The sequence below is a fragment of the Falco cherrug genome, chromosome 6 (genome assembly GCF_023634085.1).
Source record: "Falco cherrug isolate bFalChe1 chromosome 6, bFalChe1.pri, whole genome shotgun sequence".
NCBI lineage: Eukaryota > Metazoa > Chordata > Aves > Falconiformes > Falconidae > Falco > Falco cherrug.
This window is the reverse complement of record NC_073702.1, coordinates 1,403,711-1,421,107: the sequence shown is the minus strand read 5'-3', so window position 1 is coordinate 1,421,107 and position 17,397 is coordinate 1,403,711. Positions and strand designations below refer to the sequence as shown.

General features: G+C 38.3%; 1 protein-coding gene across 4 annotated transcripts in view; it reads right to left on the bottom strand.

The window, feature by feature from the left end:
• The window catches only part of MMS22L (MMS22 like, DNA repair protein), a 92,735-nt gene that overhangs the window by 1,225 nt on the left and 74,113 nt on the right, over nt 1–17,397 (bottom strand). For 2 of the 4 annotated variants that reach the window (XM_055714301.1, XM_027800982.2), the window contains 6 exons: nt 17,097–17,256; nt 14,677–14,846; nt 6,902–7,113; nt 4,486–4,652; nt 2,954–3,050; nt 1,619–1,786 (listed from right to left, as the gene is read on the bottom strand). In XM_055714301.1, coding sequence (XP_055570276.1) covers nt 1,619–1,786; nt 2,954–3,050; nt 4,486–4,652; nt 6,902–7,113; nt 14,677–14,846; nt 17,097–17,256 — 974 coding nt within the window. Of the gene's footprint in view, nt 1–1,618; nt 1,787–2,953; nt 3,051–4,481; nt 4,653–6,901; nt 7,114–10,342; nt 10,582–14,676; nt 14,847–17,096; nt 17,257–17,397 lie in introns of those variants that run through there. The other 2 variants (XM_055714303.1, XM_055714302.1) reach the window with 2 other exon arrangements.

Here is a 17,397-nt window from a genome sequence, read left to right as displayed (position 1 = left end):
TATGTGTTGATAAGACTTTTCACCTTAAGTTCATTTTAATACTCTCCAACCTAGACAATATAATTATTGTTGAAGTACTTCCTCTGACATTTAGGTCTATTCTAATTATCTATCTTTGTCATGAAATATCAACTTGAGCAAACAAAACTGCAGTTTTCATACTAGTCCCTTGCAATAACAACACTAGACATCATGACTGTAAGCATCTAATGCAACCTCTGAATTTTGTTTCTTTTATATATATATATGGGTTTGCACTTTAAGGTCTACAGTAATTGCACAGAATATTTTAATACAATTTTACTCAGTGGCCCGGATGGAAGAGAAAAAAATTGGGTATTAGTGTTCTTACAATAAAGATGTTCATGGATCATATTCTAAAACCAAATTATTAACGCAAATCATCAACAACCGATTAGATAATATGTACATTAAGTGATGAGGCTAAAAGAAATGTAGCTCTTCAGTAATCTCCAAGCACCTATTTCAGGAAGCTCAGACCACCTGCTTTTTCATACTTTGTAGATAAAGGGATGAATTTTACCTTATTAACAATATAAAAAAAGAGAAATTTCCTATGAAATAGCTGTCAAAAAATCAAAACAAGGTAGTATGAAAATCCTGCATATAATGGTACTTCAGTCTGACCTTGGGTGAATTCCCTTAAATAAAAGCAAACGTATTTGTTGATAGAGGATGATAAAAAGTGAATAATATAATTACAAATCAGTTAAATATATTTTTCATTAAATGAAAAATTAATACCCTGTGACTACCCTTCGCTGTCTCATGACTTACATTCTCGCACAAGTCTTTTCTTTGGGTTTTTTTATAGCCCAGGGCTTGCCAACACACACCTCACAACTTCTCCAGCCTGAGGCATGACTAGGATCCCACCATCCGAGCAGTCCCAGTATACGCTCTAACGCAAACACTGAGGCCAGTTCCTTGCCCAGAGTACAGGCGAGTGGAGGGCCAGCCTCCCAGTGAGCAGAACTAACAGCAGGAGCCCTTCTGGCTCGGGTGCCACCCTGGGCAGAGCTCCCTGGCATTTCGTAACAGCATTTATATAGGTGCTGGAAGTTCAGTGCTGCATCCGCAGCCAGAGACACCACCACCTGTGTGGGGCTGCCACCTCACGTGCCATCTCCTCCTCACGCGAGATGGATTCACAAGTCAAATATTTCTGTCTTAAGTTCCTGGGGAGCAAGCAGTTGAGGGGTGAGTCTGCTAAGCCTGCTGGGGAGAGGAAGCTAGCCTCTTCTGGATGTCCACAGCTCTCGGACGTTTGTATTAGGAGAGAACTCTTGAAATTAAGCTATGGGTACTTCTTTATTCTGTTTTGCAACGTACAGTATAGTGAGCAGAGGCAACCTGGCTCCACATGAATTCCACTGGGGTCTGTATACCCTAGTGTGAAAACATCTCTGGAAATATTTAGCAATTATAGATGGATTAAAACCATGAAAGGTCTGAGGACCTTTTCACACTATAACACACTTTAAAAAAAATCACTTCAATTTTTAGTATCTGTGCTGCTATCTAACGCTGCTTTCTTTCAAGAGACTAAACCTCTACTGCTTATTGTCAAAAAACAATATTAAAATAAAATTCAAACCTCAGTGCAGCATTTCTTCCAAGACCTTGTTTGTGCTCCACATCCTTCAGAGACTGTGTGATTGTGGGAATCAGGCTGGTAACTAACGTCTGATCCAAGACTGCCACAGTTTCTAGGATGCTAAAAACCCGGTGATCATACACGGTGGTATAGTCCTGGATAAACTGCCTGAGGGGGACACAGAGGCATTTAATGCAAGGTCAAAACCAGATGCAGAGAACATGCCAAGAACAACTGAAGAGTGTAATCAGAACAAGCAATCTGGCTGCATGGCAATTTTCATATTGTTACACTGAAATACTCTACATGGAATACTTTCTTTAAACGAAGGCGTGCTTTTGAAGACTAATGCTAAAAATCCGACACATTTCTTTTCGAGCAAATTGGCAGATTCTGCTGCTGTTTCACCAGGGCTGACTTGTTCCAGAGCACTTTTTAACATGTCTGAATGCAAAACTAAAACATGTATTTATTATTTAATAAAAAATAATGATTAAAAAAAGACCAGCAAAACAAGAGCTCTAGATTAAAGTCTGCAGAAATAATGTTGGCGTTTCTTATAAGGCTGCACTGGATCTTAAGCAGGACAGACCATGGGGTGGAAGTACATCCATTTGTCTTCCCGAGGGTTTGAGGTCTTTAAAGATCACAGATTACATTCAAATCAGAAGTAACACTCCAGGGATGACACATCCCATGAAAGTGATGTATCATGTGCAGACTGGCATGCCCACAAACACCCATTCTTATTCCAGTGAGTCTCTCTGAAGCTTTCATCTAGATATGACCCCATACAACACCAGTGCTTAGGTCTGCAAAATGTCTTTGGGTCTCACCTCATGCAGCTCTTCTACGCTGTCCATGTGAGAAACAGAATTCATTTTGCAGAGGTATGGAATAAGTACAGTTTACATTATAATACTCTATTATTTATTTTTCACAAAATCTACTCAATTAAAAGAAAAAAAAGCAGCTAAGCTTGTTGTATGAGGATTTGATGTCCATTATATGCACTTCACCTTAAGCCCACACATCTTTCATTGCACCTAACACTGGCCATCAACGTTTATATGGAGTTTTTCCCATTGCAGCAGTGACATACCCCTCTGTCATATACCTTTCAAAACAGTCCCTAATCCATAAGAAAGCAGGTATATTTCTCTTCTACTTTTGGCCAAGCTATGTTTAAAACCAGTGTCAAGAGTAGTGTTATTTAAATACCATAAACAAGTGACAATGCAGTATGTTAAGGATAATTAGTTATTTTGAAAAAACATGTTTGCTGTCAATTGGCTTGCAGTAACTTCACTGCCAACTGGCATATTTTCCAGTTACCTAAATACAGAAGTCAGCTGGGTGGCACGTTCTCCTCTTGACCCTGCTTGGCAGCCTTCTACCGTGTACTGTACAATGTCTGTAGATATTTTTTTAACTGTAAAAGCAAAATCACAAGATTCACACAGAGCTCTTGAACTGACCATCTGGAGAATGTCTTTCATGAAGACTAAAATTTTTTACATGAGAAAAAAAAATGTTTTATCTTACTTTGATGCAAGGGAAATTACTGTGAGAGCAGTTAGATTGGCTATAGAAGAACAGAATGAATCACAAATTTATGCAAAAGTCTTATTTTCACCACCATCATCCTTTAAAGATACAGATTTTTAAGTACACTATGATCTCTTTGAGTCAAAGCAAAGAGACACACACTTAGTGGAAACAGATATTTTATTTAAATTTAAGTTCTATCTGTATTCTTTAATCACTCCTATTTGAAATAAAGAACAGCAGCTATAGCACCATATCCTGCCCAAAGCTATATAGATCTACTCCTTTCAATAGTGGATATTGTTCTGAAATCCACCCTACCTCTTTTTTTTAAGGGGAAAACCACCCCACTATTTTCTTCCCCTTCATTTTTTCCAAACAAATATTCAAGTTACAAGATATTGTAACTTGAATTGTCCCATTATAAAGGTGGAACTGGGCTGCGAAGGCTTTTCTACACAGGCGTGCTGGAGCCCTGTCTGGGCAAGCAGTGAGCTGGTGGCCACAGCAGCACAAGACATCCAGCTCACTCACTCCGCAGCATATTGCAGAGTAGGCACGCTCTGTTTCAGCACATATGGCCATGGTGGCAAAAGGGGGAAGAAAGTTGTGTGATGATTCAGCTGTTTTCCTAAGCATATATCTTGTCCTTCAATATATATCTTTTATAGACCAGAATCAAAAAGTATTTTATTAGACAAAATCCCCAGAAGTTGTCAGAGGTGGATCCCCATTTTGCTTAATGCTTCTCCTGGCAGCAAGAAGTGGAAATGTTGAGCTTATGCACACATGCGCATTCATTATACCACAGTGGGGTAAACACAGTGCTTCATTTTTTAAGAAACTAAAAAGAAAGACATTCTCACTGCCAAACAAAGCATGCTAAGAGAAGAAAGAAGACTCAAAGATACCTTCAGACAGCAACACACTACTTTTAATCCATTTATAAAGCCTCTATGGCAAGAATGTATGCTAGTCTTATTTTTGCTTGCACCTAAAGGGGTTTGAGACCACTTCCACAGTTACCAAGTCTGGGAGAAATGAGGTGGGAAGGATGGGGGGAAAGAAAATACTCTTCAGATTCCCAAGAAGGCTATCACTAGTTCATAAGAGGACAAAAGAAAGCAAGACAGTTCTCTGCTTCTTGAAAACAGAAGTCCCAGACCAGTTAAAGAAAAAAGAAAGCTTGTCCAGTTTATCCAGCCAAAGTATCTCATTCACCTCATCTAAAAGTCTTAAATATTGGGATGAAAGATGCTCAGGAATACAAAACTCTTACATGTGTGCAGAGACATATTCAAAGCAAACAAGCAGCTTACCTTGTAGCTCATTAACCAACACCATGCATTTCAACACAGCTGGGAGAACTAAGTCAGCGTCACACAGTTCAGTGCTCTGGGTTCTCTGAAGTACTTCAAGAATGAAAGCAAGAACGGAGGCCAGGCGAGGAGGTGGAGCGTTACCTTTGAACTGCATGCACTTTTCACTGGGAAGACAAAGCAAACCAGAAAAAAAGTCTGTAATTTGGTTTTTCCATTCAAAGCAAGCACCACATACTTCAAACATAGATTTCTATCTTTATCTAGGCTCAACTAATGGCTTCTATTTGTCTTAGTCTTAGCAAGGACTCCCAATTTATCAGAGGACAGTGATGCCTTCCGACTCTTCTGCTGAGAGAGAAGTGAGAAATAACAGTTACCATAATTACGGTTAAAAAGCCAAGTATGATTATAAAAGTTAAAATACAAAGGCAGCTTCATAAAATAACCGAATAAAGGGAGGAGCCAAGATTCTAAGACCCTAAGACAACATCTAAAATACAACTGTTGTTGAATTACTTTATTTAGCTTTATGAGCTTTTGTAAACTCACAATCAAACTCGTGGTAACAGCTCTGCTGTTATGCTAGTACTGTTATTTTATTTTTGTCAACAGTATGTTGTAATGGGACAGCCGATGTCTGCTTTTGCTCTGTCAGAATTAACACAGACCTCTCCAGCATAAAATTGGTCACAAAGATAAAAGGTGACCTGCCAATCTGCAACAAAAGCAAATTTTGACATCCTGCACATTGAGTGTTCCAATTTGAACAGCTTGATTTGTTGTTTTTCTGCAAAAGGATACAAGAATCGGAATTACTGTTGGTTTGACATTACAAATTACTGAAATCTGAAGTTTAAATTGAAGCGTTCAGGAGAGAAGATTGCAGGTGAAAAACCCACAGCACTTATTCGTCAATTAGCAACAGCATTCCAGAACCTTCAAAAAAACTTCAGATATTTAATATTAGGTACCACATGCATGTTTACTGAGCAATGCATCAATAAAAACCACCATCCCCGTTAAAAGTAAGGAGTGCTTCTACAACTTTCACAGAGCCGAGTATTTCATTGCACAGCTTTAGAGCACTGGTATAACTTGGCAAATGAAAGCTGTAACACGTCTTTGTATTACGCAGTCTTACTCACTTTAATATTAGCAACTCTGAAATCTTCTCTCCCTTTAGTTTACTACGAAACTTTAACACTAATTTTTTGGGGAGTGCTTTTTGACTAAAACAGTTCTCTGACTTGGATAATACACCCCTCATCCCGTGGTTTGACTTCCTCTGTGCAGCAGCAAGACATTCACGAGCTTTCATACAGCAAAATGGCTAGTGAACTCTGCACAAATCGACACAGACCTAGTGACTGCCTCCTGACCACCCAACAGTCTGCAAATCAGAGTGCTGCTGCTCAGTTATACGACATCCTTCCCAGATCACCAAGGAACATTTCATGTCTTACAAATCGCCAAGTGCCCTTACACTTTCAGAACTTTCTTTCCACTATCAAATTTAAAATTTTAAAAATGCATGCACACATTCAAGCATAACTTTATTAAGATGACAAAGTTTGAGTATTCAAAAATTAAAAACATGTCAGAACTAAGACTGTGAAATCTTAATTCACTGCCTTAATATGTGACAATACAGGCTTTACTTACAGGACTGCCTATCATATTTACCTGAGATCAACACTGAAATTCTTTTAATCAACATGTATTCACACTCTTTAACAAAGAAAAATGCAATTACCTTGGATATAAGAAATCACCTTATATTTGGGGGGTTTTAATTCCTCTCCCAACAAATTGTTCCCTCTCCTGTGGTATACAAAACAAAGCTTCAGCCTTTCCGCAGCAGGTCCAGCATTTATAGCTGCCGTTGATATTGTGCAAGTAGTGACAGCACAGTGAACAAGTACTGTCTCCCTGCCTCTACGCCTCCCTCTTCCCACCCTCCAAACTTTCTGTTTCCCCTGGGCAGCTGGCACACCTAGGTGTACCCTGACACACACAGAGCGATGAGCCCTCCCGTGCACAGGTACGTGCCAACCATAAGTACTACAACTCTGTAGCCCTAAATATTGCCTGAGACACAAGCATTTGATGATGTATATTGGAGGGTAATTTGTCAAGAAAAATACTTGCTTTTCACATGGCCCCATGTGGCATTTTTTCTCATAGTTTAGGACCTTTATCCTCAATGACCATCTCACTAGGCTCCAAATCTTCCCAATTTTACTCTCCTAATGCATACATGGTGTCATTCCTTTGCTCCCTGGGCAGCAACTCGCAGGCTCTTCCCATAGCCAAACCATCAGTTAACTGAGAAGAAAGCAGTGGCATTCCCTTCCCCATTAGCCCTTTGTGAAATCTGAATAAGTGATGGGTTTGTTACTTTGCTGGTCCTTACTTTATGACATGCAGAGTGGTCTTCCGCAGACGGAGCATCTGGGGGACTGTAATGGAACTGCATAAAGCAGTCAGCATAGGATGCTGTCCAGCTCCAAGTGCAGAGGGAGAAGAAGGGAGAAATCGTCCAAAATACTGCTGAATAATGCTCCCAAGCAGTTGATTTAAATAGGCACCCTGTGTCTGGGACTGACAACATATAAAGGACAGGCCCTGTAGCAGAAAATTTTAGAAAGTGAGAAATCAAATAAATCCTTAACAATATTTTTTAATAAATCTTTCACATCCATAGGCTACATACTCACTACACGCTGTGTAAACCGCTGCACAGAGTAACTACTGCATGACAAATAAGCAACAGTAATAAATGAAGACAGAATCAGAGCAAGGCTTGCAAAGGAGAGAAAAATCTTTACTACACTAATTGATATATTGGAAGATAAGCGTTGGGACACACAAGCTCCCCTTCAAATTTGAAATAAAACCTTGGCATTTCAGACCTGAGAAGTGTTTCTGTGCCCAAGAGCTCCTCATTTCTTTTTCAACTCTGTACGTGCTCTAACATAGTATATTTGTCAGGTAAGATTTATGAAGGGAGAGAAAGAATACCTCATCTGTTTGTAAAGCACGATGTGAAAGTTTTGTACAAACAATATAGCAGAAAAATGAGCACTTTGAATCGTGGCCTGACAAGAAACCTTTTGCTCATAGTGTGAACAAATCAGGGTAAATTAGGCATCATTTGTAAAGGATTTAGAGTGGTTTTTTTTAAAAAATCTGTGTAAGGTAAGGCTAAACCTGCTGCGATTTATCCAATATAAGCTATATTGATCCAAAGAAAAATCTATAATCTTGCCCAGAAAGTGCCTACCTAAACACTACCCATAGCTGCACAACATACACATGGTACATCTCTGAAAAGAGTATTCTTCTCAGTGGTACGAGTTGCTGTGAGAGAAAGTTAAGAGCTTCCTTCGCCTTCCTTTGATTACTGAAAGGACGAAGAACAAATCACTAAAACACCAAATAAACAAGTCCAGTCGTCCCCTATCACAAGGGTCACAGCCAGCACCACAAACAGAAGCCTCTTGAGAATTCAGTTTTCACAAGTGTCGTGCAACAAGAATAATGGCATAAAAAAAGTTCAAGCACAGAGTTCCCTAGACAGCGACTGCAACAGCCCTTCAAACTTCCACTAGCACTGCAATCCAGACCCGTTTTGGTAGGAGGAGTACCTGCCTGAACAGGGGTGGCTGCTGAGGTAAGCGAATGCCCCTGATGTGTGAATGAATAGCTCATGGCAAGCTGCTTTTGTCCCCCAACTACTGACAAAGAGTATTTCTGTTGCTTTTCACATAGGAGTCTCTCCCCAAAAAAGATTTTAATCTATAACTGTTTGTGTGAACATGACAGAACAATTATTTCAGGCAAAAAAAAAAAAAAAAAGCAGACTGAGACAGAGCTGAGGGTCGTCTTGGCACTTTCTTGAAACAGGGAGTTCCTACTTTTGGTTCCACAGTAAACATATATAAGAAACATGAGATTTTAAGAAACGAGGTGCTTCAGGACTTGCCTGAAGACTTGCTGTAGGTGGTCCTCTTGAATGCAGACCTGTTCAGTTAGGGATTAACTACACATTCTTTTAGAGCTCCTTGGTAATTTTGGTAAGTCCCAATAACATAAACGACTCTGCCTGAACTGGGGCTTTGATAAACAATTAAGATTGTCTCCTCTTTTCGTGTACATACAGCAAAATTTTGTAGGAAAAAGCAGCTGCTGCTTTATCAGAATTCTTAAAAGCACTGCTTGGCAAGCAGCTGAGATTGTTAGAGATGACAGATTATCTAGTAATGTAAGCTTGAGTGTTTGATGTCTTCAGCAAGATATTACAGCAGGCATAAAGGAGACTTGCTTGTGCTTTCTGTAGTACGGCTCTTACAAAAAGAAAGAAAATATTCCATAATCAGAACTGGCACTCTTATGACTCTAGACTGTTTTAACAGTAGAAAAAAACCCAACAAACATATCTGTGAGAAAGTGTATTAATCTACCTGATAAAAGCGACACAAAGAACATCACAACCTTACAGAGGACTTCTGCAAGAATACATGAAGAATGTAACACCTGTCAAGAACTAACAATGATAATTACTAAAATGAGACAGTTCTTCAAATTGAGGATCACCAAATGCTACATAGTATCAAGAAAAGGAAGACATCAGTTGTTATTAAATAATTAGTTACTGTTTTTAAGAAATGATCCTAAAGATACTTTAAAAAGCAAAAAAAATAATAAAAATTTAGATGTTTGAAGGAACACTGACTAATTTTTGCAGATCTTCTAATAGTTACATTTGAAGAAGGATCAACAAACCTAGCCTGACGCTTCATAAAAGCATCTTTATTTTTTCAGTTGAAGTACACTGATTCTAACTTTCTGGGGTGTGGGATGGGGCAAGATGTAATCTGAAAAAGAAGGAAAGGATTAAATAATAAAAAATCCACCAAACCACCCTGCCAAGAGCATTACTGAAAGATATTCTTCTCAACTACGGAGGGAAGAAAGGACAGAGAGCACTCTCGAAACCCTGTAAGGAGAGCTGTTAACTTAAGAAACATTTTAAAACACAGAAAATGCTTTTTTTCTGTAACCTAATGCTTTCTTTATAAAGGATTCTAGGTTCATTATTGGTGGGCCAGGAAGAGATGCTGACTCTCAAAAAAAGGTGTAATTTTTCAAACCATGTGGTGATACCTAAATTCTCCCTTCAATAAGGAGGACCCTCATCATTTTTCCTAATGAAAGTTACCAGATTAGCACCAATGTCTTCCAAGATAGAAATTCTTTTTTCCAATGAGACAACAGTGAGAAAAATCACCTTTTATTTTGTTGGGAGCAAAAAAACCCACCCTTAAACAAAAAATCCTTCTGTGTAGTAGAAAAATCCATTCATCAGTCCTTACACATGAAAGGCATGTGTACAGCATCAAAGCTTTTCAGGGAAGAATCATCGTACCTTTGACCTTGACACTTCTACCGTTCCTAAAAGTTTCTGCAGAAGAACCTGGATTTCTATTTTGGACATGAAGGCCCATTGCCTTTATCTCAACACTGTGTTCTTTGTCTTAGGAAGTGCAGAGAGCAACAGACCTGCACAAAGTCTGACACCACCGCATCCCAAGTGGCAGACGGGATAAATTACCAACACTGCACAGCAGCTGCAAAACTCTGAGTACAATGGCAAAACATCCTAGGCAGCACTGACCAAGGATGTGATTATGAGGAAATCACATGGAACTTTCTTCTTTTAAATCCCACCAGTAATTAACAGAGATGAAGGAAGCTACTGTTGGTGAGATAGAAAAGAAACACATGCTACTGGACTGCAATTCTGGACCAGGAATCTGAAACCAGTCTCAGACCCCTAGGATGATCTCTACAAAGCAGATGGACTTTAAAGGGTTGATAGAGCCGCTCTCTTTTTCCTAACTATGTTCTTTAGCCATCTTCTGAGGTTAAACAAAAAACCAAAAGACACTTTAACGGGAGTAGAGAAGCATGACAACATCTGCTCCTCATTTTATTAGAAAGGCAGCTGATTCCCGTGCGTGTTCACTGCAGGAACCTTTTGTGGCCAGAGCTGCCTCTTTCTTCTGATTTATCCATATATCTGTAAATCACCTGTGGAGAGCGAAGAACCGATTAGTATGGATTACTGGAACTATTCACTGCAGAAGTGCCAAGCTATCTAATGATGACTTATAATATCAGTCCTGCTGTTGGAATAAATCTGCTGGTCACCAATTAATGTTGTACAATTCCTATTAAACACATACTATAATTCACAAAATGTATTAATAAGCTTGCTCAAATATCAGACCACAGATGTGGCTCACAGGAGGGCTTTTAAGGTCTGATCTCTGACAAATGCTGAGCCTGCACAGACCCATTAAAATCACTGGAAAATGTATGTGCCAAGCACTACTTAGAATTAAGCTCTTTCACCACTCTCCTGTATTTAGATAGAAATCTTCTGTATTTGGACAGGATTAACACTAATAAATCAAGCAGGGTATCTTACCTTTACCATTATTAGGTATATTATGCTTATTCCATGCACCCACACTCTATTCTGCAAGATACATTTAAACTACTATTTATTCTCTAAAATAAGTTCTCTACTCCACTTCTGTTCTTTCCCATATTACTGGTAAATGTGTACTAAAAAAAAAATCCTCCAAATCATCCTCCAAGAAATCCCTCCAAGAGCAATCTCAATCTGAAATTTCCCATGGTAGGCTTCAGCAATCCACTATCTCACAAATCAGCTCAACTTCTTTTTACAGTGGCAAAATACCTCACGTTAGCTTTTACATGCCTCACTGTCTCTTAATTAAGAACAGTCCCATAAAGTTATAAAATGACTGTTCACTCATGTTTTTCATGCTTTACTTTAATCCACCATTCAAACAACTCTGAGGACAATTTTGGTATTGTTTCACAACAAAATCTTTTTTAGGTCATCAAACATTATCAAAACAGATGACGCACAGCGAAAGAAATAATATCCAGATAGTAACTCTTTAGGCAAGAAAAAATAAATAAATACTAGTTTAAAAGTTTCTAGAGCTAAACTATTTTGACAAGGCAGCATCAGTGACTGAGTTTGAAGGAAACTTCTAGATAAGCTCAGTGTACAGTGGAGAACAGACCAGTTGCCCAACAACTGTCAGAAGGCACAGCTGTATAGCCCACATGTTTTAATACATTAAACACAAATAGAAGAAGTAAATACAGTCAGTCTGAATCGAGGAGAGAGAAATGCAACATCTAGTTTTAATTAGAACATTTGACAGTTATCTGTGCTTGTGTAAAATTAAACAAAGCCTGTAATTTTGATCTTTGATGATGACTGAATTAAAATTGAATTAAAAATAAACCCCTCGGTTTGGGGTGGTGAAGGAGGGTGAGATACAGGCATCAGTTCTGATGAATCCTGAGCGTAGTAACAAACTACGCTGCAGGGAGAGAAGGAGCCTCCTGTGTTGTCCCAAAAGATGAAGAACTGGCCTCTGCCATCACAGGGTGGCAAAGGAAGGCAATGCCCGCACAGCACAGCACAGCGGCAGCAACGTTGTCCTTGCCTTTAAGCCTGCTGCCCAGCTGCGTGGCCGCTGCATTACCATTACACAGGGCATGTGGCCATTTGGGGAATTGTTTTCTATACGGTTCAGGAATTCTACCAGATTTCCTAAGATTGCTGCATCATTGAGTGTGTGAAATTAATTGCCTGCTACTAAGACTGATTTCAAATGCTTTCAAAGCCCACATAAAAGGATCAAATAAACCACATTAAAATTAGTTATTAAAAGCTCTGGAAAGAGGGAAGTTTTGCAAACCATTGCTCGCAAAACTAAGACTTTTTCTGAGATCTAAGGAGGTCTTTGAGACAAAGGAGGAGCTGCCCACACCAAAGGAACTGAAGGAGTTCAGGACAATAAAAAAAGATGGAGATGGAGCCTGGAACTTTTCAGAACACTGGAAAGAAAAAAAAAAAGAAAAAAAAAAAAAGAATTTAAGAGACCTATGAGTAGAAATGCTAGTCAAAGGCTTTTATGCTTTGGCTATGAATAAAGAATTTGCATGTATAAGAAGATATTTTGCATGGTCTCCAAACTCCTGTTTCTTTACTTTCATATAACAGCCAAAGGATTAAGTTGTAAACTAGAGAGTATTAACGGGGACTATGATCTACAGATCTACAGAACAATGTTTGTCTAACAGTAGGGTGAGTCAAGGCTCCTGCACTACAGTACCGCTGCTCCACCTCCACGAATGGACCCCAGACACAGGGCAGCCACCCAAGGAGAGTCTGACCACACATTTCACCAGCAGTTTAAATTAGTCAAGGTGGGGTTATTCCCAGAGGGTTCTGTTTCTCCATCTTTCCTCCCACCATATTTACGTGTTCCCTCCCACATACACCGTTTTATCATTTTTCTGATACGCCTATTCAGGTTTGAAGGTTTTTTTGTTTGTTTTGTGGAGCTAGTTCCTAGTTGAATCAGCTCACAAACTGCTAGTCACAAAATCATTAAAGCAAGTTAAATGGGAATGTACATGGAGGTGAAAGGGAATGAATTTAGCCCTAAACCAACTTGACTGAATCCAACTGTAAAATGATAATCTGAGAAGTCAGAGAATGTTTAGAATACATTCAAACTCAAAGCTCAGAAGCAGTCCTAAGAGAATATTTTTTTTTTTAATCTCATGCTGAAATATTTCATTTTGAGTTGATTCTAACTCAGAATTTTTCCACTTTCCACAATAAAGGAGAAGGAAGTATTCTGGAATGAATAAAGCATTTACAAGTAAGAAGCACTTACAAATACTGGACCTTTAAAAATACAAACAATTAATAAAATGTAGAAGTTCCATATTGAAGCAGGAAAAACAAGTCTTCTCTCCCCAATAGTGTTTGTCAAATTAAAGGGCTACTTGTTTTCTAGAAGCAGCATTTGTCTAAAATGAACTATTTGATCAATAAGATCATCTAGCTTAGCTGGAAAGCACGTGGACTATGCAGCAGACTGCTGAAGAGTGTGACACTAAGGTCACAAAGTCAGATACTGACAAAGAAAAGAGGAAACAAAGGTCCACAACGCTTGGATTTCAAAACCAGCTTGAGTGGCTTCATCTTCAATCTACATCCATACATGCACATTACAAAGAAACGGTGCTCTCCAACTAAAATACTGAATTAGCAAGCAGACAGTCACACTCTGTGGTAATATCAGTGTCCAGATGGTCCTACACGCATATAGCTACTGAAAATACCTACAAAGCAGCAAAGCAAGTCATATTCTGCACCTCACTATATAACCATATTCACTTCCATATGACGTAATCGATCACAATGCAACTTTTGAAAGGAATAAATCTGAGGGATGTTTACAATGTCAACACTGCATTGTTTCACAATACAATCCTGTAAAGTAATCATTTAAGACTGCAATCAAAATGAAGACTAAGAGGGAAGGGAAAATAGCAAGCAAAACAGATCCAAGGATTTACAAGGGAAAACCATGTCAGCTTATTTAGTTAAAAAACCCATGCTTTTATCTTCCTCACAGCAGAAATTAGTTTCTTTCTACAGTATCAACAAGCCTTACAGAGTTTCAAGAGTGATAGATAAGCTGAGGGAAGAATAGGAGGCGTAACAGGAAAGAAGGCTTTAGCCATGTAAGCGTAAGCAGCAGGAACTTGATTGAGCAAAACATATTCTCAAACTATTAGGATAAAACAGTGCCATGATATGCAGAGGATTGTCTTCTGTTCCTAAGGATAACAACAACAAAATAAAGAGTAGCTCATATTTAATTATCTACAGTTAGCCAAGTCAAGGATGATTTAAAACATTTGTTTGCTCTGTCATCTCAACTAGCGTCTTGCTACGCAGTATGATTATTTGACCCACTGCTTCAGAAATCTCACGTGTCAGAGCCCAGTGTAAACAACAGGCTGGCTAAAAGCAGCCTATATACAGTGATTAGAATAGCAGCTCTGGAGCATACTACAACAGAGCTGCATGCAATGAGAAGAAAGCCAATGGGGTGGCATTTTTCCTTCCACTTCTACAAGAGAAAACCTCCTCTTTCTGCGTCTTTAAATTCAGTCAGCGCTTGTTTTGATTAGGGAAAAAGAAAACATCCTCTGCAACGTGAATCTTTTCCTGAAGATACGTTTGTGTGCTGGTAATAGGGTTCAGATATTTACCTGAAGATAAAGAGGCAGGCTTTCCTGAATGGCAGACAGCAAAGCCACGGGTAGCTCTTTGTCCTGCTGGAGCACAGAGTGCGGCAGCAGTAAACAATCCACGATGCGGAACAAGAGTGGCTGCGCTTTCGAAGTAGCCATTATTGGTGCCCAGAACTTTACCAGACATCCTATTGAAAAAAAGCATCAAAAAATCCCAAAGCAATTTACAGTCAGAAAAAAAAAATTCTGAAAAGCTAAAGAGGCAATTATGTTAAATTAGATAATCCAAGAGTAGCAACAGCAACTGAAATGTCTCACTCCCAGGTACTCGTTCCAAAAGCCCAGTCAAGACTTAAATCCATTTACAGTTCAGCAAAATGAAAGTGCTACATTGATTCAATATATTACAAGTTTTTCAGCACGTGAAGCTGCTTTAGAAGTACAGTAATGCTAAAGAAAAGATAGTCTCTCACATCCCTGCAGGAAAATTAACTAGAACTGGTACGTAACACTATCGCAATCAACACACACACACTGAAACATTCACCTTACAGCATGTATTCATCACATTTTACAGAGAGACACTGCCTTTGCCTTCCCTTCACATTTATCTAATACCACTGTGGCCACATCAGCAGCTATTGATACAGCAATTCAATGTTAGGAAAACATTAAATATCTTTCAAATTGTATTTAATGCATTTAATTCAGCAGATTAAAAAGAACGAGGGGCAGCCAACTCCATTAAATCAACATGGTCTCTCCAGATCTTTATGGGCTCTGAGTTCACAAAATGACAGCCTCAGAGAGCATCCTTCTTGTTTTCAACTTTTCAACACATTAATGTATCACTTCCGTAGCTTTGAGCCAGTTTTAAGATCTTCCTTTTGAGTTAAAAAAAAAAAAAAAAAAAAAAAAAAAAAAAAGTAAAAAGGTGTTGGTGTGTAAATACCCTAACTTTGAGAAACATCTTTCTTGCAGTGAGGTGTAATTTTTCTTGAGAAAATAACTTTATACTTATGAGTGTTAATATTCAAAATATAGATTAAACAAAACAAGATTCCTATGTAGTAGTTCCCACAGACATTCTTAACTTTTAATTAACTAGAAGCAAAAAGTTGTTTGCTGGAGTGAAAATACAGGAATACCCCAAGAAAATAAGATTTTGAAAATAATGAAAGATCAAAAATAGACTGTTACAAGATACTATTAATCTATAAAAGTCATTCATTACCATCTCTAAAAACAGCGCAAAACAACATTAATCTTGTGGAGTGAAAGAAAACACAATGATTGATCACAGAGAAAGAGAACGATCGCTTAACAATACTTCTAATAATGTTGTCTAAGCTTTCTGCTTTGAAAGAAGCATGCTCATTCCAGCTAAAAGTACTTTCATTATCACTGCTGTGATGTATGGGACGGTAGAAGACAAAATCTGACCACAGATGGAAGGTGTTCAGATTTACTAAGTTTCTTGCTTTGTCTTTATAATTTTAAGAAGCCCTTTTAAGCCTTTCTTATATTGTCTTAACTAAAAAGAAAGGACAATTTCTTGCACGCAACAGCATGACTGAAGATTAATTGTTCCCTACTGCAAAGAACAAAAAGGAGAATACCAGTCTAGAATTACTTTACAAGGCTCTGACCCAACATTTGGATATCTAAAACCAATCAACATATGTCTTGTAAATCAAATCATACAGATCTTGCAATAGAAAAGGAAAGTTTTACAAAACTCAAATTCCATTACACCTTTTGCATCTTGGTCATGCTTTTCACTCTGCTCCTTATAATCATGACGCACGCTGGGTGTACATGCAAATCATTACCTCTATCTTTAAGATACATAAACTTTCCCCTATTTTTAAAGGTAAATACATCAGACTGGCACATAATAAACAGCACTCTTTCCATCCTATCAGTGGTTCCACACTTTAATGAACAAATACTGGAATCTGAACCTTAATAAATGCACAAAGTGTATGTAAGAGAAGCAGTCCTAAAAGGAAGCAAATTACATTCCTAAGCCAACCTGTCCACTACTGTAACTCCAATAAATATGATGTAGCTGGCCGTAACACTGCTTCACTGCCTTGTCATTGTTTCTGGTTTTGTTTAGGTAGACCAGGTGGCTTTCAGAAGTAACAGACAAGAAAACATCTTACTTTTGAAAATGATTTGCAGGGGTAATTTATTTAAAAAAAGCCCAAAACCCAACAATCTCACGAGGAGGTTAGACATCAGGATAAAACACAAAAAATAAGTGGAAGAAAATTAAATACCTAACTGTAACATCTTGGTGACTTTGCTTTTTAAAACCATTAAGATAGATGGTATAGAGGAAAAAAAAAAAAAAAAAGAAAAGATTAAAAGACACATTTTACTGATTTTTTAAAAACTACTTCCTGAAAGAAAAGAGGTTGCAAAATAATTACCTATGATCCAGTATGTAAGTTGCAGACCTTCTGGGGGTCCTTTTACCTTCAAATAAGGTTTTACATACTTTAATACATCACCTAAATACTCCAGAGCCTTTGCTACCATGATAGATTTCTCAGGGAGTGTCTGAAGGCCACTGTAAGTTCTACCAACAGCCTGAGGAAACAAAACCATTGAAATAAATGTAAACTTACTAAGTCTCATAACTTCACCAAGTCTCTCATAAGGTTTGTGCGAATTATTTCTTTTCATACACACAAAATCTCATATATAGTTGCGTTTCACTAAAACTGTCCT